The 18,609-nt window shown below is 43.2% G+C and overlaps 1 protein-coding gene across 2 annotated transcripts; it reads right to left on the bottom strand.

Moving 5' to 3' along the window:
- Nucleotides 1–3,270: 3,270 nt before the first annotated feature.
- On the bottom strand, nucleotides 3,271–17,424 carry bicc2 (bicaudal C homolog 2). 2 transcript variants are annotated; one of them, XM_037077264.1, is made up of 19 exons: nucleotides 17,065–17,424; nucleotides 14,665–14,711; nucleotides 14,230–14,299; nucleotides 14,021–14,100; nucleotides 13,648–13,809; nucleotides 13,500–13,553; nucleotides 12,019–12,234; nucleotides 11,663–11,914; nucleotides 11,342–11,473; nucleotides 10,854–11,043; nucleotides 9,392–9,522; nucleotides 9,108–9,304; nucleotides 8,518–8,623; nucleotides 7,740–7,779; nucleotides 5,901–6,064; nucleotides 4,914–5,145; nucleotides 4,281–4,450; nucleotides 3,957–4,056; nucleotides 3,271–3,841 (listed from the first exon to the last, which is right to left on the bottom strand). In XM_037077264.1, the coding sequence occupies exons 1-19, from the start codon at nucleotides 17,324–17,326 to the stop codon at nucleotides 3,711–3,713; spliced, it is 2,736 nt and encodes a 911-aa protein (XP_036933159.1). In that variant the 5' UTR covers nucleotides 17,327–17,424; the 3' UTR covers nucleotides 3,271–3,710. The 2 variants fall into 2 exon arrangements, with proteins under 2 accessions (XP_036933159.1, XP_036933160.1); XM_037077265.1 differs by having other exon boundaries at nucleotides 4,914–5,124.
- Nucleotides 17,425–18,609: the final 1,185 nt, after the last annotated feature.

The raw sequence follows: 18,609 nt of genomic DNA, 5'->3' as shown, positions 1-18,609 counted from the left end.
AAAAGTAACATATTAAGTGTTAGTGTAGGGTTCAGTGACCTTGAGATGAAAAGGTGTCCAGTCCCTTGAACCCTCCTGTTGTCTTCACATTCTGTATACACCCCTTGTGCTCCAGGTCAAAAATGACCCACTCTCACTAAAGATCTAAAATAAAGCAATTTTATTAAATGCCAAATTTATTTTGCATGAAGAAACAACCTGTCATTCATCAGAAGTTGTGTGAATATCAGAGTTGTCCTTTTCTATAGTGCAGAAAGTCATTCTGTACTCGTTCAGTGGACACCACTCATTTCTATTTCAACACAGGATGATTTTTTCAATAGCTGGTGTGTTGAACAGGTGAAATGTTGAGGCGATGTATTCAACATAGGAAACAGCATATCCTGTGAGACCTGGAGTCATCTTCATGACATTTTGTGCTTCCACCCTGCCCATGTTATCTTGCCATTTTTTGGCGAAAAAGTTCTCTTCAGAGACCAACTCAGTCTTCCAAACCAAATGTGCCTTGCTGGAGATCTGAAAAAAATCTGCTCTACGGCCTGTTCAGTGGTGAAACGTGCACTCATGGCTTCAGCACAGAGAGAACTGAGGGTTCTGTCACCTGCAGCACATGTAGAAGTGTTAATAAACAGGACCTTTATGGCTGTGTCTGGTGTGTGTGTGTGTGTGTGTGTGTGTGTGTGTGTGTGTGTGTGTGTGTGTGTGTGTGTGTGTGTGTGTGTGTGTGTGTACTTTGTCATCTGTAACTGACTCTGTGACTTCCCAAAGAAAATCTTTGTACCCAAGTGGTGTACAGCTTCCATGGAAATCTGAATAAAGGTGACATTTCCCTTTTTCAGGGTCATTTTTGACCCACAGACAACAGGGAGGTTAATTATATGGTCCCAGCTCGACTTCTGTGCACTAATTAGATACTACTTGGAGCTATTGGTAGCAACATAATCACTAAAGTAGCTAAAAACGCTACTGCACATTATCCAAGGCCACTTTTTCAGGTGGTCTGCCTTTCCTTCGAAGTGACAGGCTGTGTTTATTTCCCCATTAATTTCTGCCGGTTCATTGAAGGGAAACAAGAAATTGCACCCATAATTCACAAAAGGTATTATGGGGCTAAGAATAAAGTGGATATATTCAAGTATTCACATGTTTGATGGCAGTTTTTTTTTTCCCCCTCTCAACCAAACTTCAGCCATCAGAAGGCACATTTATTCCACATGAGCGCCGTCACACACACACACTCATTATTGTTTCTATTTCTCTTCGCTCTCCCACTCACTCTCCTGGGGTGAGTTCCATCTTCATCTCAGTGAGGGAGATGCGCGGTTGTGTTTTATCCTCGGGGCACTCCATTCACTCTGTTTCATCTCTCTATTGGCTGCTTCTTTATTATGCACAGCTGGTTTTCCCTGTCACGTGGCTCCTCCCATCGGCCCAGGGTCTTCATAGAGACTTGTGATTGGCCTACAGTGAAGGGTTTATGAAGAGGCAAATGATGGATTCTGCCATTTAATGAGATGTGTTGTTGTTGCTCTGGACTGTCAGTGTGGTCCATCACGAAAGTCCATCAAAATGCACCAGTTATTGTTTCTTCCTCAGGGTGGTGTCAGTCCATCAAACAGTCATGTAGGAATATATGTTTCTCTTGCATTGAAAGAAAATTCTGTCTTCTTCAATAACGATTGAGATTATGGTGATGTTTTCACTTGGCTGCACATTGCATTTATAGTGATTTAGCTTGTTCCGCACCTTTTTAATAATGAGCAGGTTAGACCTCTTGAATAAATAAGTCCAGGCTGCAAACAGAGTCTGCAGACTTCTTAATTTCTACCTACCATGTAGCTGGGACGCGTGCCAGGATTTCCACTTTCGCAGGTGAAAAGTCCAAGTGGCTCTCCGGGGTCCTCAGGGTCCTGATTGCTGCCAGTTCCTCCGGTTAGTTTTCATTCTAGCTGTGTGATCAAGGACCAGTTCAGACCCACAACCACAGGAGAGTGCAATTAACTACCTGACAGAAAAGAAATCCAGCAGTGCTCCAGAGCCCAAGGACCAGATTTGAGGATCACTGGTCTAAAGCCTGCCTATGTAATTGGCAGAGACATTGTAATAAGCAGGGATCATCTCCCCCTAATCTGTCACAACCCACCACTTCCACTCACACTCTCTCTTTCATGCTTGGCTGCCGCTGTACCAGCCGGCTCGTGGAGCGCCTGAACGGATCAGACCCCCTCATGCCCTCCCCAGTTGAGGTTTCTCAGTGCAATTGTCCTCGATGTGGTAACCAGCAACACCATTCCAAATGTGTAAATTTAGAGAGAGATTATGGCGTACTCGTTAATACTCTGCCAGTGAGGTCCCTCTGATAGCACTAAATTGCTTGGCGTAGCCCTCCGCTAAATGAATTAAACAAGAAACAACTCATAAGCAGTTCCAGCGGCTTCACTCCTGGCAACACTGATAAATTAAATTGGAACTTTCAGGTGAGCAGCCAGGCGAGACCGAAACCACATTAAAAAGGAGTGTCACATTACCCTCACGCCAATGAATGCATTCACCTATTTGGGCTTTCTAATTCATTCTCTTCTTCCTTATCTGATAGCTGCTACAGTATATTTCAAAGCCAACTCCGCCTTGTCCACCGGGAGCTCTAAAGCTGTTGTCAGTGTGTATTCTCATTGAAACAAATCCATTATTTTTCATGCAACGTAAATGTGACTTGAATTTCTAAACACGGTGTGTGACACCAGTGCCCTCTAGTGGCCAGGTCCTGGCTGTGGGTAGATGAGCAGTTCACACTACAGTCTTACCTGATGCACCTTGAGACCTCAAAAACAGGGAGGATTTTGGAACCAGTTCAAGGGTCTGAGGGCCTGCCTCCATGAATCTCACATTTCATTCCGTGTGTGAGGATTACTCGATGTTTGAAGCAGGAAAACAATCCGGCAGCGAGAGTCTCCTCACACCACTGCCCTACAGCCTCAACCCACCATTAACAGCTTGAGTATTTAAGTCTTGCTTGAAAACAGGTCATGATTACTAAAGCAGGAAAAATGGGAGTCACCTGGGAAGAAGAGGACTGTGGCAAGTGTGACTACAGCTCAAAACATGTGATCTGTACGTAAAACATATATACATGTAAATGGATTCATATATACTGCATACATAAATTATCTTGTCATTTGCCATTTTCTCTCGCACCCATTATATCCTGTCAAATCGAAGCATAAAAGACCCGAAAAAATCCACTCCAGACGGATAAACCTTGACATTTTATTCATCGTCACTACCATAGTACAATGTCATTTATTTTTTTTGTAAATATCTATTTACACTTGCATACATGTAGAAGTTAACACAGACTTGAACACGTGGTCAAAGCATAGGAGTAATCGTTTGCATAAGAAAGGCACTTTGTGACGTTAAAAGACACCACAAAGAATCGGCATGTTCTTTTGTGTTTCATACAGTTCGTCTCTTGTAGAATCAGAGGTTTGGAAGGAAAAGGCCTCCTTGTCTTGATTTAAAGCTTTGGGGTATGGCTGTGGATTAAAAGCACTGGATTCAAATGCTTATGCAATGATTTCTGATCTTCTGAAATGCACTTCCATTTATGGTAAATAACAAGCAGATTAGACGTCTGCACTGGCAACAGCATGACTGTATACATGTTTAGTGGCTGAGTAGCTCCACGTCGAGCAGGCTGGCATCTCGTCTCACCAGCGGTTACTCTGAGCCGCTAATTCCAGATCCATGATTCGTGGTAGTCGACCGCTAGCACCGCCCTCCAGGTAGCCGGGCTTCACTGCGGGTGTATCTGAGAGCCTCCTCTTGCTTTTGTTCAGGTCTACATGGGAAGATAAATAGCTTCATCACTTTCACCAGAGGAGGCAGGCACCACCCTCCCCTGTTAACAGATGGAGAAGCAGGTCTGAGTCCGCACCAGGACGTCAAACTCTCACCTGAGATTGCCAGTAACATCTTGCGTCTGGCTCCAAAGGTGGAGACGCCCACCTCCTTCAGATCTTCATCAGACAGAGTGAGGAATGTCTGGTAGTCAATCTGGGTGATACAGATAGCAATTGCATCATGATGTTCATTTATAATGCATTTTGTTTGGGGTGGGGGCAAAAGTGTATGTGTGCTAGTTTGTTTGTGTGTTTTTCCCCAGCCGTTACTCCCACACAGCAACTTAAAACCAAGGTGTTATATGTGTGAGTGCAACTAAAAATATATTTTCACATACTGATAAAGGATTCAGTGCAAGTTTTCTACGTGTGCGCTACCTCTTGCTGTTCAAACACATCAATGTATTTGATCAGGCCAAGCGTGCTGAGGAGCTCCGGCAGGTCGTCCATCATCTGGGGGGACGGGCTGCGCTGACTGCAGGTTGATGCCCTCCTCGATGAGCACACGCCTTCAAAGTAGCTGCTGCCACTGCTCAAGAAGCTCTCCGCTAGACACGGGAGGTCAAATTTCAAAGAAAAATGTCAAAAGTGTCCCAGTAGAACCTAAAACCATTAATTTATTATTTGGAACTGAATAAGGCGGCGCCCTTCGTACTTAAATCTACCAGTGGTGTTGGATCTAAAAATTCTTGAGGCCCAAAAAGCATTTTCCCTGTAGACCACAATTGTGGTCTGGTAAGAGGACACCATGGACTGCAAACAGTATCTGTGACATCATCACAATGTAAAGTCTAAGGGCTGATTCAATAAGTCATGACCAGGAAGCGAAGTAAACCATGAAGCAAGAATCTCTCTTTGAGGTATGCACCAGGAGAGCAACTCCCACTGGACTGAATAGGCACCATCTTTGGCTTCGATAATCGTGCAACGCCGTTTTGTTGTGAAACTGTTGACTTTCTATGAGTAGATTATGGCTGAATTTTCATTTCTGGATTCATATGAAAGACTTACAGGGTTTGTCATCTCTGCTTCTGTTCGCTGAGGATGCAAATGCAGGGAAGGAGGAGGACGAGGAGGAGAACGTACATTGGGGCGAGGAGGGGGAGGAGGAGGAAGAAGAGGAGGAGGAGGAAGAGACAGGCAGGGATGACGATCCACGTCTGTCCCTCCAGTTCTCAGAGTTGCTCCCGTTGAACACCTTCCCCGTCTGAGCAGCCCGCGGCTGGAGGGACACAGAGAGACACTGTGATGTGTTAAAAATTAACTGGAGTTTCTTTCATGTTCAACAGTTCACAGCAGCAGCTTGCACTTCTGTCGCCGGCCCTTTCTTTCATCTCTCTTTTTGTCAGCGTTAGAGGTCGTGACAAACAAGTGATCACAGATGCTCTTGTGTGCAGAAGGTTTCAGAGGGCATAACATGCTTAGATCCAAAGATTTAACAGGAAAAGGTGATTGATCAAGTTTTTAAACTAACTCATTTTCTTCCCCTCCTGGCTGACCTGCGATAGTTGTACTCGCTCACAGGAAATTTCCAATGCAGCGGGCATGCTTTCACCTGCCTGCCTGGATCTAAGAAGAAAATTGAACTTATCGGAGGACTGCCTCTTGCTCTTATTAACCTAAATGTGCTCGCTACTGAGCAGTCAGAGTGCAGGAGGCTACTTAAGAGCCAGGTAGATGAGCTGAGAGAGCTCAGGTAAACAGGTTGCTGAAGGGTGGCTGTGTTGACTGAGGCGATAGTATCAGACCCCAGGTAACTGAGCGTACAAATTGGTAGTACTTACCACACAGCAAGATAAATACCTGAAACTGTTAGAGAGCAATACCAATGAAGAGGACTGTGTTGGAGGGGGGAACAATAGGGGCGCTCGTTTCATCACGCTGCAACAAGGAACTGTGTGCCAGCTCAGAAGAATTCAGAAAGGTCCGTAAAAGTATAAGTCAGGCCAGCTCAAGTGGAAATGAGTGACCACAAGTTAGCATGATGTTCGTTCCTACCTGTTGCTGGCTGTTAATGGTGCTCAGGTAGGGTTTGTAGCTGCGTCGGCTGATGTTGCGCAGCTCTTTGACAGCCTCGGCTGGCATGGACTTAGAGAAGCCGAGGCCACTCCAGGTGTCTGTGGGCGTCCGGACCTCTGTGACCACAGGCTTCCTCTGCATGGCTGACATAACACACACAAAAACACACACAGAGGGTAAATCCTGACACAATCCTGACGCGGACACAAAACCGACATATTGTCACCACGTTTTTTAGCTAACATTTGCTGATGGATTAAAACTCAATATTTATTCTCCTTTCAGCAGTTTGTATAGAAGCTAAGAACTATTATTCTACTATTACTGAGTTAATATTTCAAACAAAGCTTGCTTTTGTTCATCATAATGGGTTAATTTGTCTTTTCGCTGCAAAAAAAAGGTTGGTTTTTTTACAATTTTATAATGTTTTTCCAGGAATAATGTATGGTGAGTCGATGAGGTAATGGTAATCAATGAGTGAGTACAATTTGATGCAGAACCAAAAAACAATCTGGATCAGGCGAACTTACACGTTTTATTTGATTTTTGATCAATCTTCATGGAATTTGTCAGAACTGTTAGGTGGAGGTGTGCACTCTACTCAGTATCACTCAGGTGTCACACATAGTTACTTAACGTATAGTTGAGTGTAAAACCTTACAACAGTACATGTAGTTCCAGGCCCTCCATCATGAAAACACACTGCAGGTTTTTCCACCTCTCCTCTGATATTCTGAATTTGACAAGTCGGGTTCAGGTGTTAAATAATGAATCACAAACAGTGCTTCTCCCTGCCAGTATGTGGCACACTTGATAACAATCAAATTGCTGATACTGAGACAGATACACACACTCAAATAACAAACAGGTGACCCTGGGCCACTTTTGGCAGCAAAACAGGATCAGTGTGTGTGTGTGTGTGAGAGAGAGAGAGTTAAAAACTGCAGCAACACTCAAAAGAGTGTGATATCAATAGGATTAGGAGAAGTGGGTTGTCGTTCTGTGCCTATGTGTGTGTTTTTTTGTGAGTAAACGTCCCATTCATATACTGGCATATGGGTGTCTTAATGACTGTGAGGCAGATGGCCCATTCAAACTGCTAATTCATAATCCCATAAAGCAACACTGAGGGAATTTAGTACCATTTGGCCGCACATCTTCCCAGTATCTCTCATTCTGCATGATGGATGAGGCTCTGTTTTCCCGTGTTTGTGTGTGCGAGGCTGCACACACAACTGCGTCTGGCCGCACAGGTTTGGTTGTCTGCATTGTGCATCAGCCCCGTGTGGATTAAGAGGGAGTGCCAGTGCTACTCTATTATAACGCTGGCACAGTGCGGCTCCATAAACAGGTCCCCTTCATCGGTTGCCTTGGCAGAGAGCGGCACTGAAATGGGCCCCCTTCTCTCCCGGCTTCTGCTCAGGATATTAATGTGTTCCCTCCAAAACGTGCTTGAAACAACCAAAAAGGGTACTTCATCCTGGATAATCATATGGCAGCAAATCATGTTTTAACAACAATATGACCAAAAACTTGATTCCCCTTGATTCCCTTGATTAAGTGTTGTTTGAGCAGTGGAGTAAAAGTATGTGCTCTAAAAACAACAGCTTGGTTGTATCCAAGTGGCTATTGCTCAAAACAAATAATATACAATAAGAATTTTGGACCAAAATGTGTTTTTAAACATATTTATCTGCAACATACAGCAACTATGGATCAATGAAAAAGAAAATGTTTGCTGAGCGGTACCATAATTGTTGCGGCCGAAGCCTTTGCAGAGCTCCTGAACCAGAATATTAAACATTAACAAGCACTAACCTCTGGTTGCCAGGAGTTTCTTCTTCTCGTAGTCATAATCCTACATAGCACAAACAGGAAATAGAGCGAGTAAATAATGCATGAAATTGATTTTTTTTTTTCGCTCTGGTTACTGAGGACAAAGCAGGGAGCAATGTAACTCTTCCTGCTGCCGCTGCTGTAGAGGTAAACTTGTTAATCTTCCATTCAGTAACCTTTGAGAGTGAGAGATGACAAATGAGAAAAACACGAAGATCGATTCTCTAAATCAGATTGCACCGGGGTCAGGAATGTGGAAATAAATAGGTTACATAACACAATATATAAGAGGTGAGCTAGAGTTTGATGTACAGGATTTCAAGGTATTGAATCTTGCCTCCTCTTTCTCTCGCTCTCTGAAACAAAACCATACCTTCAGTGTCCTGAGCCTTTCAGACATTAAAGGAAACATTCACCAAAAGATTAAAGAAAATAATTTATCAAGGATAGAACGGGGTAAATCGAACCAGTAGTAACATTTAGCAACCCCCTCTCTCTGGGTTACCATAAACAAAGGTAAGCATGTAAAAAAATATGTTTGGACATTAGTAGCATGCATGTAACTGTGGCTGTTCAGATCCTAAAATGTTTTGTGGACTTCAAGACTTCACTCGACTTTCCATCCGTGAGGTTGAGTAGACAATGACAGAATTTTCATTTCTGGTGAACTTATCCTTCAACTGTGTTTTCACTGAGATTCAGCCCGAGACAAATAAAGCTGAAAAGATGAAAAAAATGAATCATTCCTGTTTTTCCTCACCTCAGCCCTGGATGAGTCAGCGCGAACATCCTGAGTCTGCATCACCTCCCTCCTCAGGCTGTTCCTCCGCTCACTCCTCCCTCCCTCGAACTCTGCATTCAGCCCTCTGGCACACACACACACACACACACACACACAGACACACACACACACAGATGGACAGACAAGGTTAAACTGTGAGGGCCGTGTGCAACATTTAAGAACAAATGAACTCAAGAACCCCAGAGCAACAGGAGCAATACGATGGTAGGATTTTCAACAACAGTGTCATGATGATATATATTTATGGATCTCGTGAGGGGAGAGCTGCTCCTTTAAAATTGGCAAAAAATAGACAAGGTCAACCAGCTGCCTTTTAACTGTTTTAGTTTTTGGTGTTGTATTTGTAGATCTTCAAAAGATTTGACACATGCAGGGGTATGTGTTTGTAACACCCTGTTTACAGTCGTTGTGAGGACCCAGTTTCCATCAAGGGACAACTCTTCGGTCCCTACAAGGTCACCCAGTTATTTTTTTTAGGTATGATTCATCTTTATGGTTTATGTTAGAATCTAACTTTGATGAAGTGTTTGTTATCTGTGAACGCTCACCTGTATGTCAGCGCCTGCCCAGTCGAATGGCGTCTACCCTGGATGAAAACCTTGGCAACTTCAGGACCTTGGAGGCTCCCCCTCCGACCCGTCAAACTAAACCTGCTGACAGCATCACACACCTCAGACGATGACATCACCGCGACCTGAGAGCTCTCATCCTCCGACTGGCCAGACAGGTCCTCATTTTCTAGGATCTGCAGGAGAGGTGGGCATCCAGTGCTCAGTTTTGTTTTTGTTTGAGGTTTATCTTTAAGGAAGGATTCATAAACAGTAACAAAAACCTTCTCCAGTGGTCGACTCTCTGTTCCTTTCAGTCCTGTCCTCCCCTCGTCGGGAGGGCTGAGACCTGGTGGAGGGGACGGCCGGTTCTTAGTACAGTTCAGCACCTCAGGAGTGGGAGCAGAACCAGAGCCTGATCAACAGAGGGGAAGTGGTAGTGAATGGAAAGTAGGAATGATGAGCAGCACCTGTCTTCTTCATATATTTTGAAATAGATCCTGCAGATATTTTAGTTTGCTTCTACTGTGTTCTTGTTGATACATAAGCAAACATTTTACTGAGTTTAAACATTGATATCTAAATTTGAAAGCTGATCCTTCAGCACAAGAGTTTGGGATCATTAGTGTAGTACTCCTGGATCGATCCTCACACCCTAGTAGAAGATCATCTTTGCTTGTACGACTGGATAAAACAGGAAAATGAATATATAAATAAATATATATTTATTCTTTATTAGATAACCCGCTAATGGCAGATTTTTGCATATTATGTGTGTATAAAAGACAGCCTGAAAAGAAACAGGTGGGCACACTTTTAATGACAAAATGTTTAAAGGATAGCTGACAAAAATGTGAATATTATAATTTGATCATTACATGATTATGGTGCTCGGCTCATTGTGCCTCTTTTTCTACTTATATTTTTTACTCTTGAGACACAACATGAGCATGAGTATTTTATGGGACGGATTTTGTTAAAAGGTTTCATGAACATCTCATTTCCAAGACATAAGAATTTTCTATTATTTTATGTTTCAGGCTTTACAGGGTTAATTCTTTCAAATTAGTGGAGTCAGATTTGCCATTACATTGAACATGTTTTCGCCAGTGCTGGAAGAAATACTCAGCTCTTTTATTTCTAGTAATTTTGTAGAAATTGGCATTTTGTGTGATTTAGCGCCCCCCAGAGTTTCTCTGTGATCCTGCCCTCTCACTGAAGTTACATAGTGCAGAAGCAAGTGATGGGGGGCAGAGTGGCTGAAACAGAGGCACCTGTTAAAAGGCACTGTCCCTTCAAAATGATTTTGAAGCTTCTATTAATGCTATATTTTTTTAAACACAGCTGTTTGCAGGATGAATTGAGATAAGGGAATATATCTGTTTGTGGCTATGTCAGATTAAAAACTGTTATATTTGGATGGTGAAAGAAAAATAAACATTGTTTTGGTGCCATAACACCAGAATATAGAGCAGTACCTATCTTCAAGCTGTGAAATTCCTAAGTTCATCCTCAGCAATTAGCCATAGAAAAAAGGTTTTAATTTTATGATTTAAACCTTGATAGGTTGGAGTGTGTTTGTTTGTTTTTATATGTCGGTCATATAGAGGCACCAGTTAAAAGTACTTACGTTTAAATGAAAATAGAAATACTTTACTGTGGAGAATTTGCTTCTGGCTTAAAGTTTCCATTAAATTTGGCTGTAAACACACCAGCACTGATCCAAATATATGTGTGTATGCTCACCCTGCTCAGAGAGGCGAAGCTGCTGCAGCAACATGTTGAGCCAATAGCTGGTGAGCCCGCTGCCGGCTAACACGGGGTCAGGGGTCACATCGGTTACCTTGGCAGTCTCACAAGAATCCAACCCCAGGAGCAGACAGCGGGCCTCATAGAGACAGGAGATGTTCCTTTCCAGACCTTTTACCACCACTGACTGATAAAAATACACCAGTACAGAGTTGCACATTAGCAATCAGCACCACAGCATGTGAGACTGCAGGGCAGAGTCAAACTGAACATTCGAGAAGAAATTCAATAGAAATAGAGATATCTTATTTAATCTGGTGTGTCTTAAATAAGCAATCACACACTCTACAATGCACCCCTGAACTGAAAGTGAATTTAAAAAGACGGAACTAGTCGCAGACAAAACAACAAAATTACCATTTCTGTTGAGGTGGGAGTGATTCGAACAATGACAAAGCAGCAGAACTACATTGGTAATATTGTACCTTGCTGGTCTGTTTTACTTTGGGCTTGACACTAATGAAGACTCCCAGGTTTTGCATCATCTGAGCCAGTTTACAAGGATCTGCCTCGCCGTCTTCACGCATGTCAAACATCAAACACACAGGCAGACAGTCCTGGATGTGCACACACAGACACGCGCATCACACAGAATGTGAGATAACAACAGACAAAGAAAGCTTTCTGTTATTGCAGCAGCAAAGGAAGATATCATGCAGAAACACAAAAAACCAGACTGAAAAATACGACGACAAACAATCCTTTCTTCTTCTTAGGCACAGTTCCACCTAAACACTGCACTGTACCATGAGTTGCTGTCGGGCTAGACACACTCCGTCGGGGCTGCCCTGGATGAGAAGCGACGAGGGGCTTTGAGGAGCGCTGAGGTCTGGGAGGATGATCTGGGTCTGGGTCTGGTGCATGACACTCAGGAAGTGAGCTCCGTTCTGCCCCAGTAGGAAAAGGTGCTGCTGGGAGGTGACATCCAGCTGGCTGCTCACCATCCCACCTGTGACCTCTGACCCCAGGAGCAGGTCCATCAGGATGCAAGTTGCCTTCTGCAAAACAATGATGTGCACGCACAACATGGTATCTAACTGATGTTGAATGTATAGGAATTGTAAACTGGATCAAATGTCTCTCTTCACTGTTTGAAACTGACCTTGACAGCGGCTGCGTTGCCCTGCAGGCCCCAGACGGTGCAGCAGCTCTCGTAGAAGGCGGGTTGTGCCTGGGGATGAGGTGGCAAAGCCCTGAAGCTCACATTGACCCCCAAAGTCTGCACTACCTGCTGGATGAGTGGGGAGCCTGCATCTGGAAGAGTCTGGGGCACCAGGCTGACTGGGAGGTCAAAAGTCATGGACAATGGCTGCAGGTCCTGGATGGAAAACAGGTTGTGTTAGATTCACACCTAAAATCTGAGAAAGAGTGCTGCAAATAGTTTCATCCACTCTATGATCTTTTAATTTAATATTTTTGTCTCTTGTCTGTACAATCGAGCAATTACAATTTTGGATGGCGAGCCGATAAGCTCACATTATTGCCATGTTCTAGAGAAGTTGATTATCTTGCATTTTGATCATTTCATTAAATTTGGCCATCTTGAACTCATCAATAAAGGCCTCCGTAATCAGGCTCCTCAAGGTTTCACTGATTCTGTGGTTCCACTCAGTATTTCAGGCTCGAATAGGAATTGTACATGTGCCATCGTCACGTGTCTTTGTCATTTAAACAAAGAGCATGTGTTGTCACGGGGACCAACATGTGGAAGTCCTCCATGGCTGACCTCAAACTGGATCCTGACTGGGAACACTGAAACTCACACTGAAATGGTGTTTAAAGAAAGATCGGTCATGCAGTCATGAATTAATGCATTATCATGTTAAAGTTTGCATCTTGTATTGATCTGATCTGTATTTTCTGATCTGTGTTTTCTTGATGTCTGTATTTATTGTTGACTTTGTGTTTTGTTCTGGGTTAGGGTCTTGTGTATTTGTTGTTGAGTTTTACATGTCTTGAAGTAACTGGGGACAGGCATCAAATACTGCCTTGGGTTTAAAAATGCTGTGTTTGTCATGGTCCTGAGTTTTAGTTTTGTCATTTCCTGTTTTATGTTCAAAGCCTCTCCTTGTCTTTTCAATTTGTCCCGCCTGTTTTTCTGTGTCCATGTTCATTTGCATATATTTAGGTGTGTGTTTTCCTTCACTCGTTGTTGGTTTGTCTGTGTTTCATGTGTGTTATGTCCTGTTTCTTATTTTTTGCTGTGAACCTCAGCTTAACTTAATGAAAGCCCGCCTTTTGATTTTCACCCTGCCTGCCTCGGTGTGTTGCCATGTGGGTCCTTTTTGATAAACCATAACAGCAGGGTTTCGTTGGTTTATGATACATACTTGTTTCAATTAAATAAATAAATAAATATGGGAAAGAGTACAATGGAGCGGTGACAGAAAGACGAGGGAAATAAAGAGATGTGAGGCAAAGACAGACAGCAGTCTTTTTGACAAATCTACCTGTCTTCTTCATGTCAGCCATTCTATAAATCATCCTATTAATCGTTGTGTCTTGACAGGAGTGGAGAGTTTTGAGACAAATAGAAATCTATTCTCTGGCGGTCTCAGCTCAGCTCATACATTGACCACTCACTCTTATCCTCCTCCTGGCTTCCTCCACTCCCTCTATGGGCCCAGCGATGGAGACCTGGTGAAAAAGTTGAAGAAAGGCCTGTCAAATTGGGTTGATTTCAGTTCCCTCAATTGCCAAAAAGCTCATTAAACAGCTGCTTTAGTGTCACCTGGTTGCTTTTCTCGCCGGTAGCATTGTGGCGGTTGGAGTCAGGGAAATGGATGTGGCAGGATGTGACCTCCATCACCTTTTTTATGTTTCCGCCACCTTTCCCGATCACGTGGGAGTGCTCTGTGTAGGCCACGTCCATCTTTAGAGTCACCTTGTTCACCTGGATTTAATATAGACAGTGGCATCAACAATTGAAAAGTTAAAATCTTTTTTTTTCCCTCCTACAACTTTCACAAAAAGATTTTCAAAACACTTTGTTCGTTGAAGGGAGCTCAGTAAAAAACTTGTGACAACATTTCTTCATTTGTACATTTCTTTTTTTCTACATAGCTGTTAAGATAAATATGAAAAAACAAGCAGCAGAGGCTCACCCGAGTTTCCAGTAACTCCAGTATCTTCTTTTTTGCTTCCAACACGTTGGCTCTCTTCCCTTCCACCTTCACATGTGGATCTAGGTGGAAATTGGAGTTCAGGTTCAGTGGTCAATAGTAAATTCATACGGGAATGTAGAGGATGTGCGACAGGAAAGCAGCAAAAGACAGAGCTCTGATTTTGTGAGGCTATATTATGAATTTGCCACCTTTCTTTGACTTGGCTCCAATCTTCAGCTTGGACGGCCATTTCACCTGAGTGTCAGTCTCTCTCATCACCTGCAGGAGCGCAAACAATAGGTGGGAGTGAGAGACAAAGACGCCGCCATCATTGTATGCCACAGAGGCACACATACACTCAAAACACACTCAGATGCACGGCAGAACTCTTCGATCTCAGAATACAAGGCCCCTATTTGCATTTCAAAGGCTGCAATTATCACCTCCATAAAACCTGTGATGACTGGATGCAGAGTGTGGAAGAAATGTTGAAACGGTGGCAGGGATGCTCTCTCTGATCTGTGAGCTACATTTAACCTGGAGGCTTTATGCACCACTGATTATGAAGCGAGCAGATTTTTCTTTTGTGTTTCAGATTTTTTAATTGTTGAGTGAAATGTTTGCTGGTGCGGTAAGTTACTTACTCTCTCAAAAAACTCCTCTCCTGTTTCGCCGTCTCCACGCTTTGGAGCTGAAACACAGAGAAGCCGACAGAAACAGATCAGGGTAAGAGCTCAAAAGTCCTGCTGTGTGATTTTGTCAAGCTCACAATATTCGACCATTTACAGCCTTCAATATCAAGCATGTTTGTGAAGTCAACATTTAAGTGTTGACTTGGCTGGAAACAAGAGGTTGCCAGGAACATAAACAAATTTAAAAGGCCATCGCTCCACAGTGACATTTACAGGGTAAGGCGAGCGGGGGGGCGGGGGGGTCCAGGAACGCCCTCAGCCCCCTTCATCACTACGGGTTACGCTGGCCGGGGCTGAGGAATGGGAAGGGAACAGTGTGGGGTGGAGCGAGAAGGTGGCGGTTGGGAGGGGGGAACCACAAATTAGCCTAGAGACAGCTAATCACACCAATGGCATTTGCTGACGTAAAGACCTCCCACTCAACCCAAAAATTAAGTTAACTTTGCGCAATAGAAATATATTTCACATGTAAATTGATCTGATACATTAACATTTGATGGGTTTTTTTTCTTCATCTGTGTCAATTTAATAGTGTCATGACAGTATTTTCACCTTGTAATTACATATTACCAGTGAGGTCACACAACATTTAGACAGTAATGTGACTCAGAACGTGTTCTTACTCTTAACAGCTATGCTATACATTTAAGAGGTAAAACTCTTCTGCTTTCAGACTGAAAAAAGTCTGAGTGCAGAAGGGTTGTTTAAATATAACCCCTATCATGAATGTGTATTAATAATGTACTTTTGTAATGAGCCTGTGGTTCAGACATATGTATAAGCATTATTACATAAAACATTGGGTACTGACTTACTTTAAGTCATACTTGAGTCACATATTGTGATATTTTGTTAAAATGTTACGATACCCATAAGAATGAAAGTAAAACTTTTAAAGTATCTAATGCTGAAGTATAGAAAGTAAAAAGCACATACATTCAAATCTATGTATACTAGGGGTTGAATGATTATCGACCTGGCAGGTTATTAGATCACATATTCTGCATTTTCTGATTATTGGTTGGTTTATGTATCTTCTATTAATTAATAATTAACTATCAATTAAAATGATCAAATGAATGTAGCGGAGTAAAAGTACATTTTATGCTTCCAAAATGTAGTGGGGAAGTGGAAGTATAAAGTAGCAGAAAATGGAAATACTCCATTCAGTATTTTAAAATTGGAAGGGCGGTACTTGTGTTAATGTTAGATACCTTCCATCCCTGCATACCACACAGATATAAAATGGTATATACTAGAAGAAAGCTGCATATTTAATTATTGAACATGTCACAAGATACAGTCTCTCTATATTTTGACACATATACTAATTATTGCGATTTTTCATATATTGTAAAAAAAAAAATGTTTTACACATTTTATCTATTTATCCTTACATTTTAAGTATAACATTTGAATACATATCAGTATGTATTACAAACGTATTATCAATGTATTATGTGCATTCATTATATTTTGTTATGTATTCTTGAAGCAAAATGGTAATATATTGGCGTGTATTGTCAAATATATAAAAATGTGTATTTTTACCTCTGCCATGGAGTGTGTCTGTTAGTTGGTTTGTCAGAAGGATTACACAAAAATTGTCAAACCGATTTCCATGAAACTTGGATGGCGGGCGGGTCAGCACAGAATAAACCATGTATCTTTTGATGCAAATCTATGAATCTTTTCTCACTTTCATTTTTGTCAGTTTCTCAGGGAATAATGTTAAGGATCCTGATGAGAAAAGTCAGGCGTATTTAAGTGGTATATTTGAGTGAGTCAAAAGGGGACTAATGGGCCTTGGCAGATGAATGCGCTCTACTGAGTGCTATTGTAGTTAATATCACCTTACATTTTTCAGTATATGGTTTAACAACTAAAATCAAGTGGGAGCGTGTGATTAGAGAGCATCAGAGTACAGTCTCAAATGCAGTCTGACAGATGATCACCTAAAGCGATGAGATACAATATTAACAGCCTGACTGAGGCTGCTCAAACAGTCCCACCTGCACACACACACATTAAAACAACCCACAGTTATCAGAGCTGAGTTCAGTCCCATGAAGAGTCTGTGTGAGGACAAACAGACAAACATCAGCCTCGACCTGCAGCAGACAGAGTTTCCTCAGTAACAGGGGAGGCATTTGTCATAAACCTGCCAGGCGGCGATAACCAACCAGGCAGCTACCTCTGCTCCAGTGATAGGAACGATAATAGCATAAATCATGGCGATACGGCAACATGAGTTTAATGGATGGCAGTTACACTGATGCTGGGGCCCTGACAGGCACACAGGGTCAGGTAGGTAACGCTTTCAGGTTTCAGGTAACATCTCGGCTCACTCACCATACAACATGCTCTCCAGCTTCTTCCTGTCTATCCTGAACCTCTCCTCCACCCACTCCGGGTCCAAGCTCTCCCCTCTTCCGTTCTCCTGCCCTCCGTCCTCCTCCTCATCCTCCTCCGTTCTCTCCTCTCTGTGGCGTTGGGCCTCGCTGGGCTCAGGCTTTGCTGCTGAGCCGGGTTCTACGCTATTTTCCAAGTCAGGCTGCTGGGGTGCTACAGTGGCCGGGGGCGGGGAGCTCTCCTCTGTGGTGGTGGTGGCCATAGCAGGACTGAGCCGTCGTCAGTGTTTGTGTGAGGATGTGTGCATGTGTGTGACCAAGGAGACCGGCCGGGGGAGAGAATAGGGGGAGAGAAGGGGCGAGAAACACCCCCTGTGCCTTTTCTTTAAATCCCCCCGCCCCCTTCACTTAATTTAGCAAACAAATCTAAACTCTCCCTCTCTCTCTCTCTCTCTCTCCTCCGCTCTTGTTCTGTCTTTCTTCGAACTGTTTGAGGCTTGGAGGATTTTGCCGCCATGGCCCGGCACTGCACACATGTGTGAGGACAGAGAGTCACTTCTTTACTGTAACACCGGCCAGCGTCTGAGGGGCTCCGGACAGACAAACAACATCTACGACTTTCGCCCGAGGCTCACTCTGCTTTGAGCAAATCCCCCTGTAAGCCCCACTTCAGCGTCCACAGATGAAGTGGGTAGACAGCCGAGGCCTGTGGTCAGGCCAGATGCCACATCTCGCACACACAAACATGCACACATATCCTGACAACCCTGACATCCTCACAGCAGCAGACACAGCTAACAAAATACACAGGTCATCCAGTTGGGTTCCACCGCACGTCTGTCCACGTCTGCCCTCCCTCCCCTTCTCCCTGGATGAGGAGAGAGTACGAGGGCTTGAGATTCCAGAGGTCGGGGTGGAGGGAGCGGAGGGGTGTGTTGCTGCAGTGAGCGTGTGGTGTGTGAAGGGGGAGCTTGCAACTAAAACAAAATAAATAAATAAACAGCCATCAAGATAGACATAATTAATAACACTGTGAAACTTCCCCAGTTGATCATTTACATCTACTGCTCAGTGTTTATCCCTCCATGAAACAGAAAATACTGTCAACAGCTATGAAAAACCTTGTGGGGCATGTTTTTGGGAATAAAATCATGATGTAAGTTATATATGAACAAACTCCTCTAGAATATACGTACTGATAACACAACAAATACAAACCCCAGGTCTGTAACAATTTGTCAGACGAAACATAGGTGCTAAATGCCATCAAAACTGATGTTGTGTTAAAAACTTGGATGTTGAAGTCATGTAACGCTGTGACTCTACCATCTCACTGAAGTTACATAGTGCAGAAACATGTGATGGAGTGGCTGAGACACCATTCACCCTGTTACAAGCAGTGTTCGGGGCAACTTGTTACAAAGTAATCCATTAGAGTACTTTTTTGTTATACCGAGTAATGTAATGTATTAGTTACGCAATTCCAGTAATCTGTTATTTAGTCAGTTTTTCATGAAAGTCTTGCCATCCATTGCGCCCGCGGAGA

Source organism: Acanthopagrus latus, chromosome 18 (genome assembly GCF_904848185.1).
Source record: "Acanthopagrus latus isolate v.2019 chromosome 18, fAcaLat1.1, whole genome shotgun sequence".
Lineage (NCBI taxonomy): Eukaryota > Metazoa > Chordata > Actinopteri > Spariformes > Sparidae > Acanthopagrus > Acanthopagrus latus.
The sequence above is the reverse complement of the archived record's forward strand: the minus strand, read 5'-3'. Positions and strand labels throughout refer to the sequence as shown.

Bases quoted from the DNA above. Each gene is read 5' to 3' on its own strand.
- bicc2 (XM_037077264.1), bottom strand. From the start codon at position 17,326: ATGGCCACCACCACCACAGAGGAGAGCTCCCCGCCCCCGGCCACTGTA. The intron at 11,044-11,341 runs GTACAATATTAC...TATTTTTATCAG, and splicing joins AAGTAAAACAGACCAGCAAG to TCAGTGGTGGTAAAAGGTCT. The intron at 7,780-8,517 runs GTGAGGAAAAAC...TGTGCTATGTAG, and splicing joins CTGACTCATCCAGGGCTGAG to GATTATGACTACGAGAAGAA.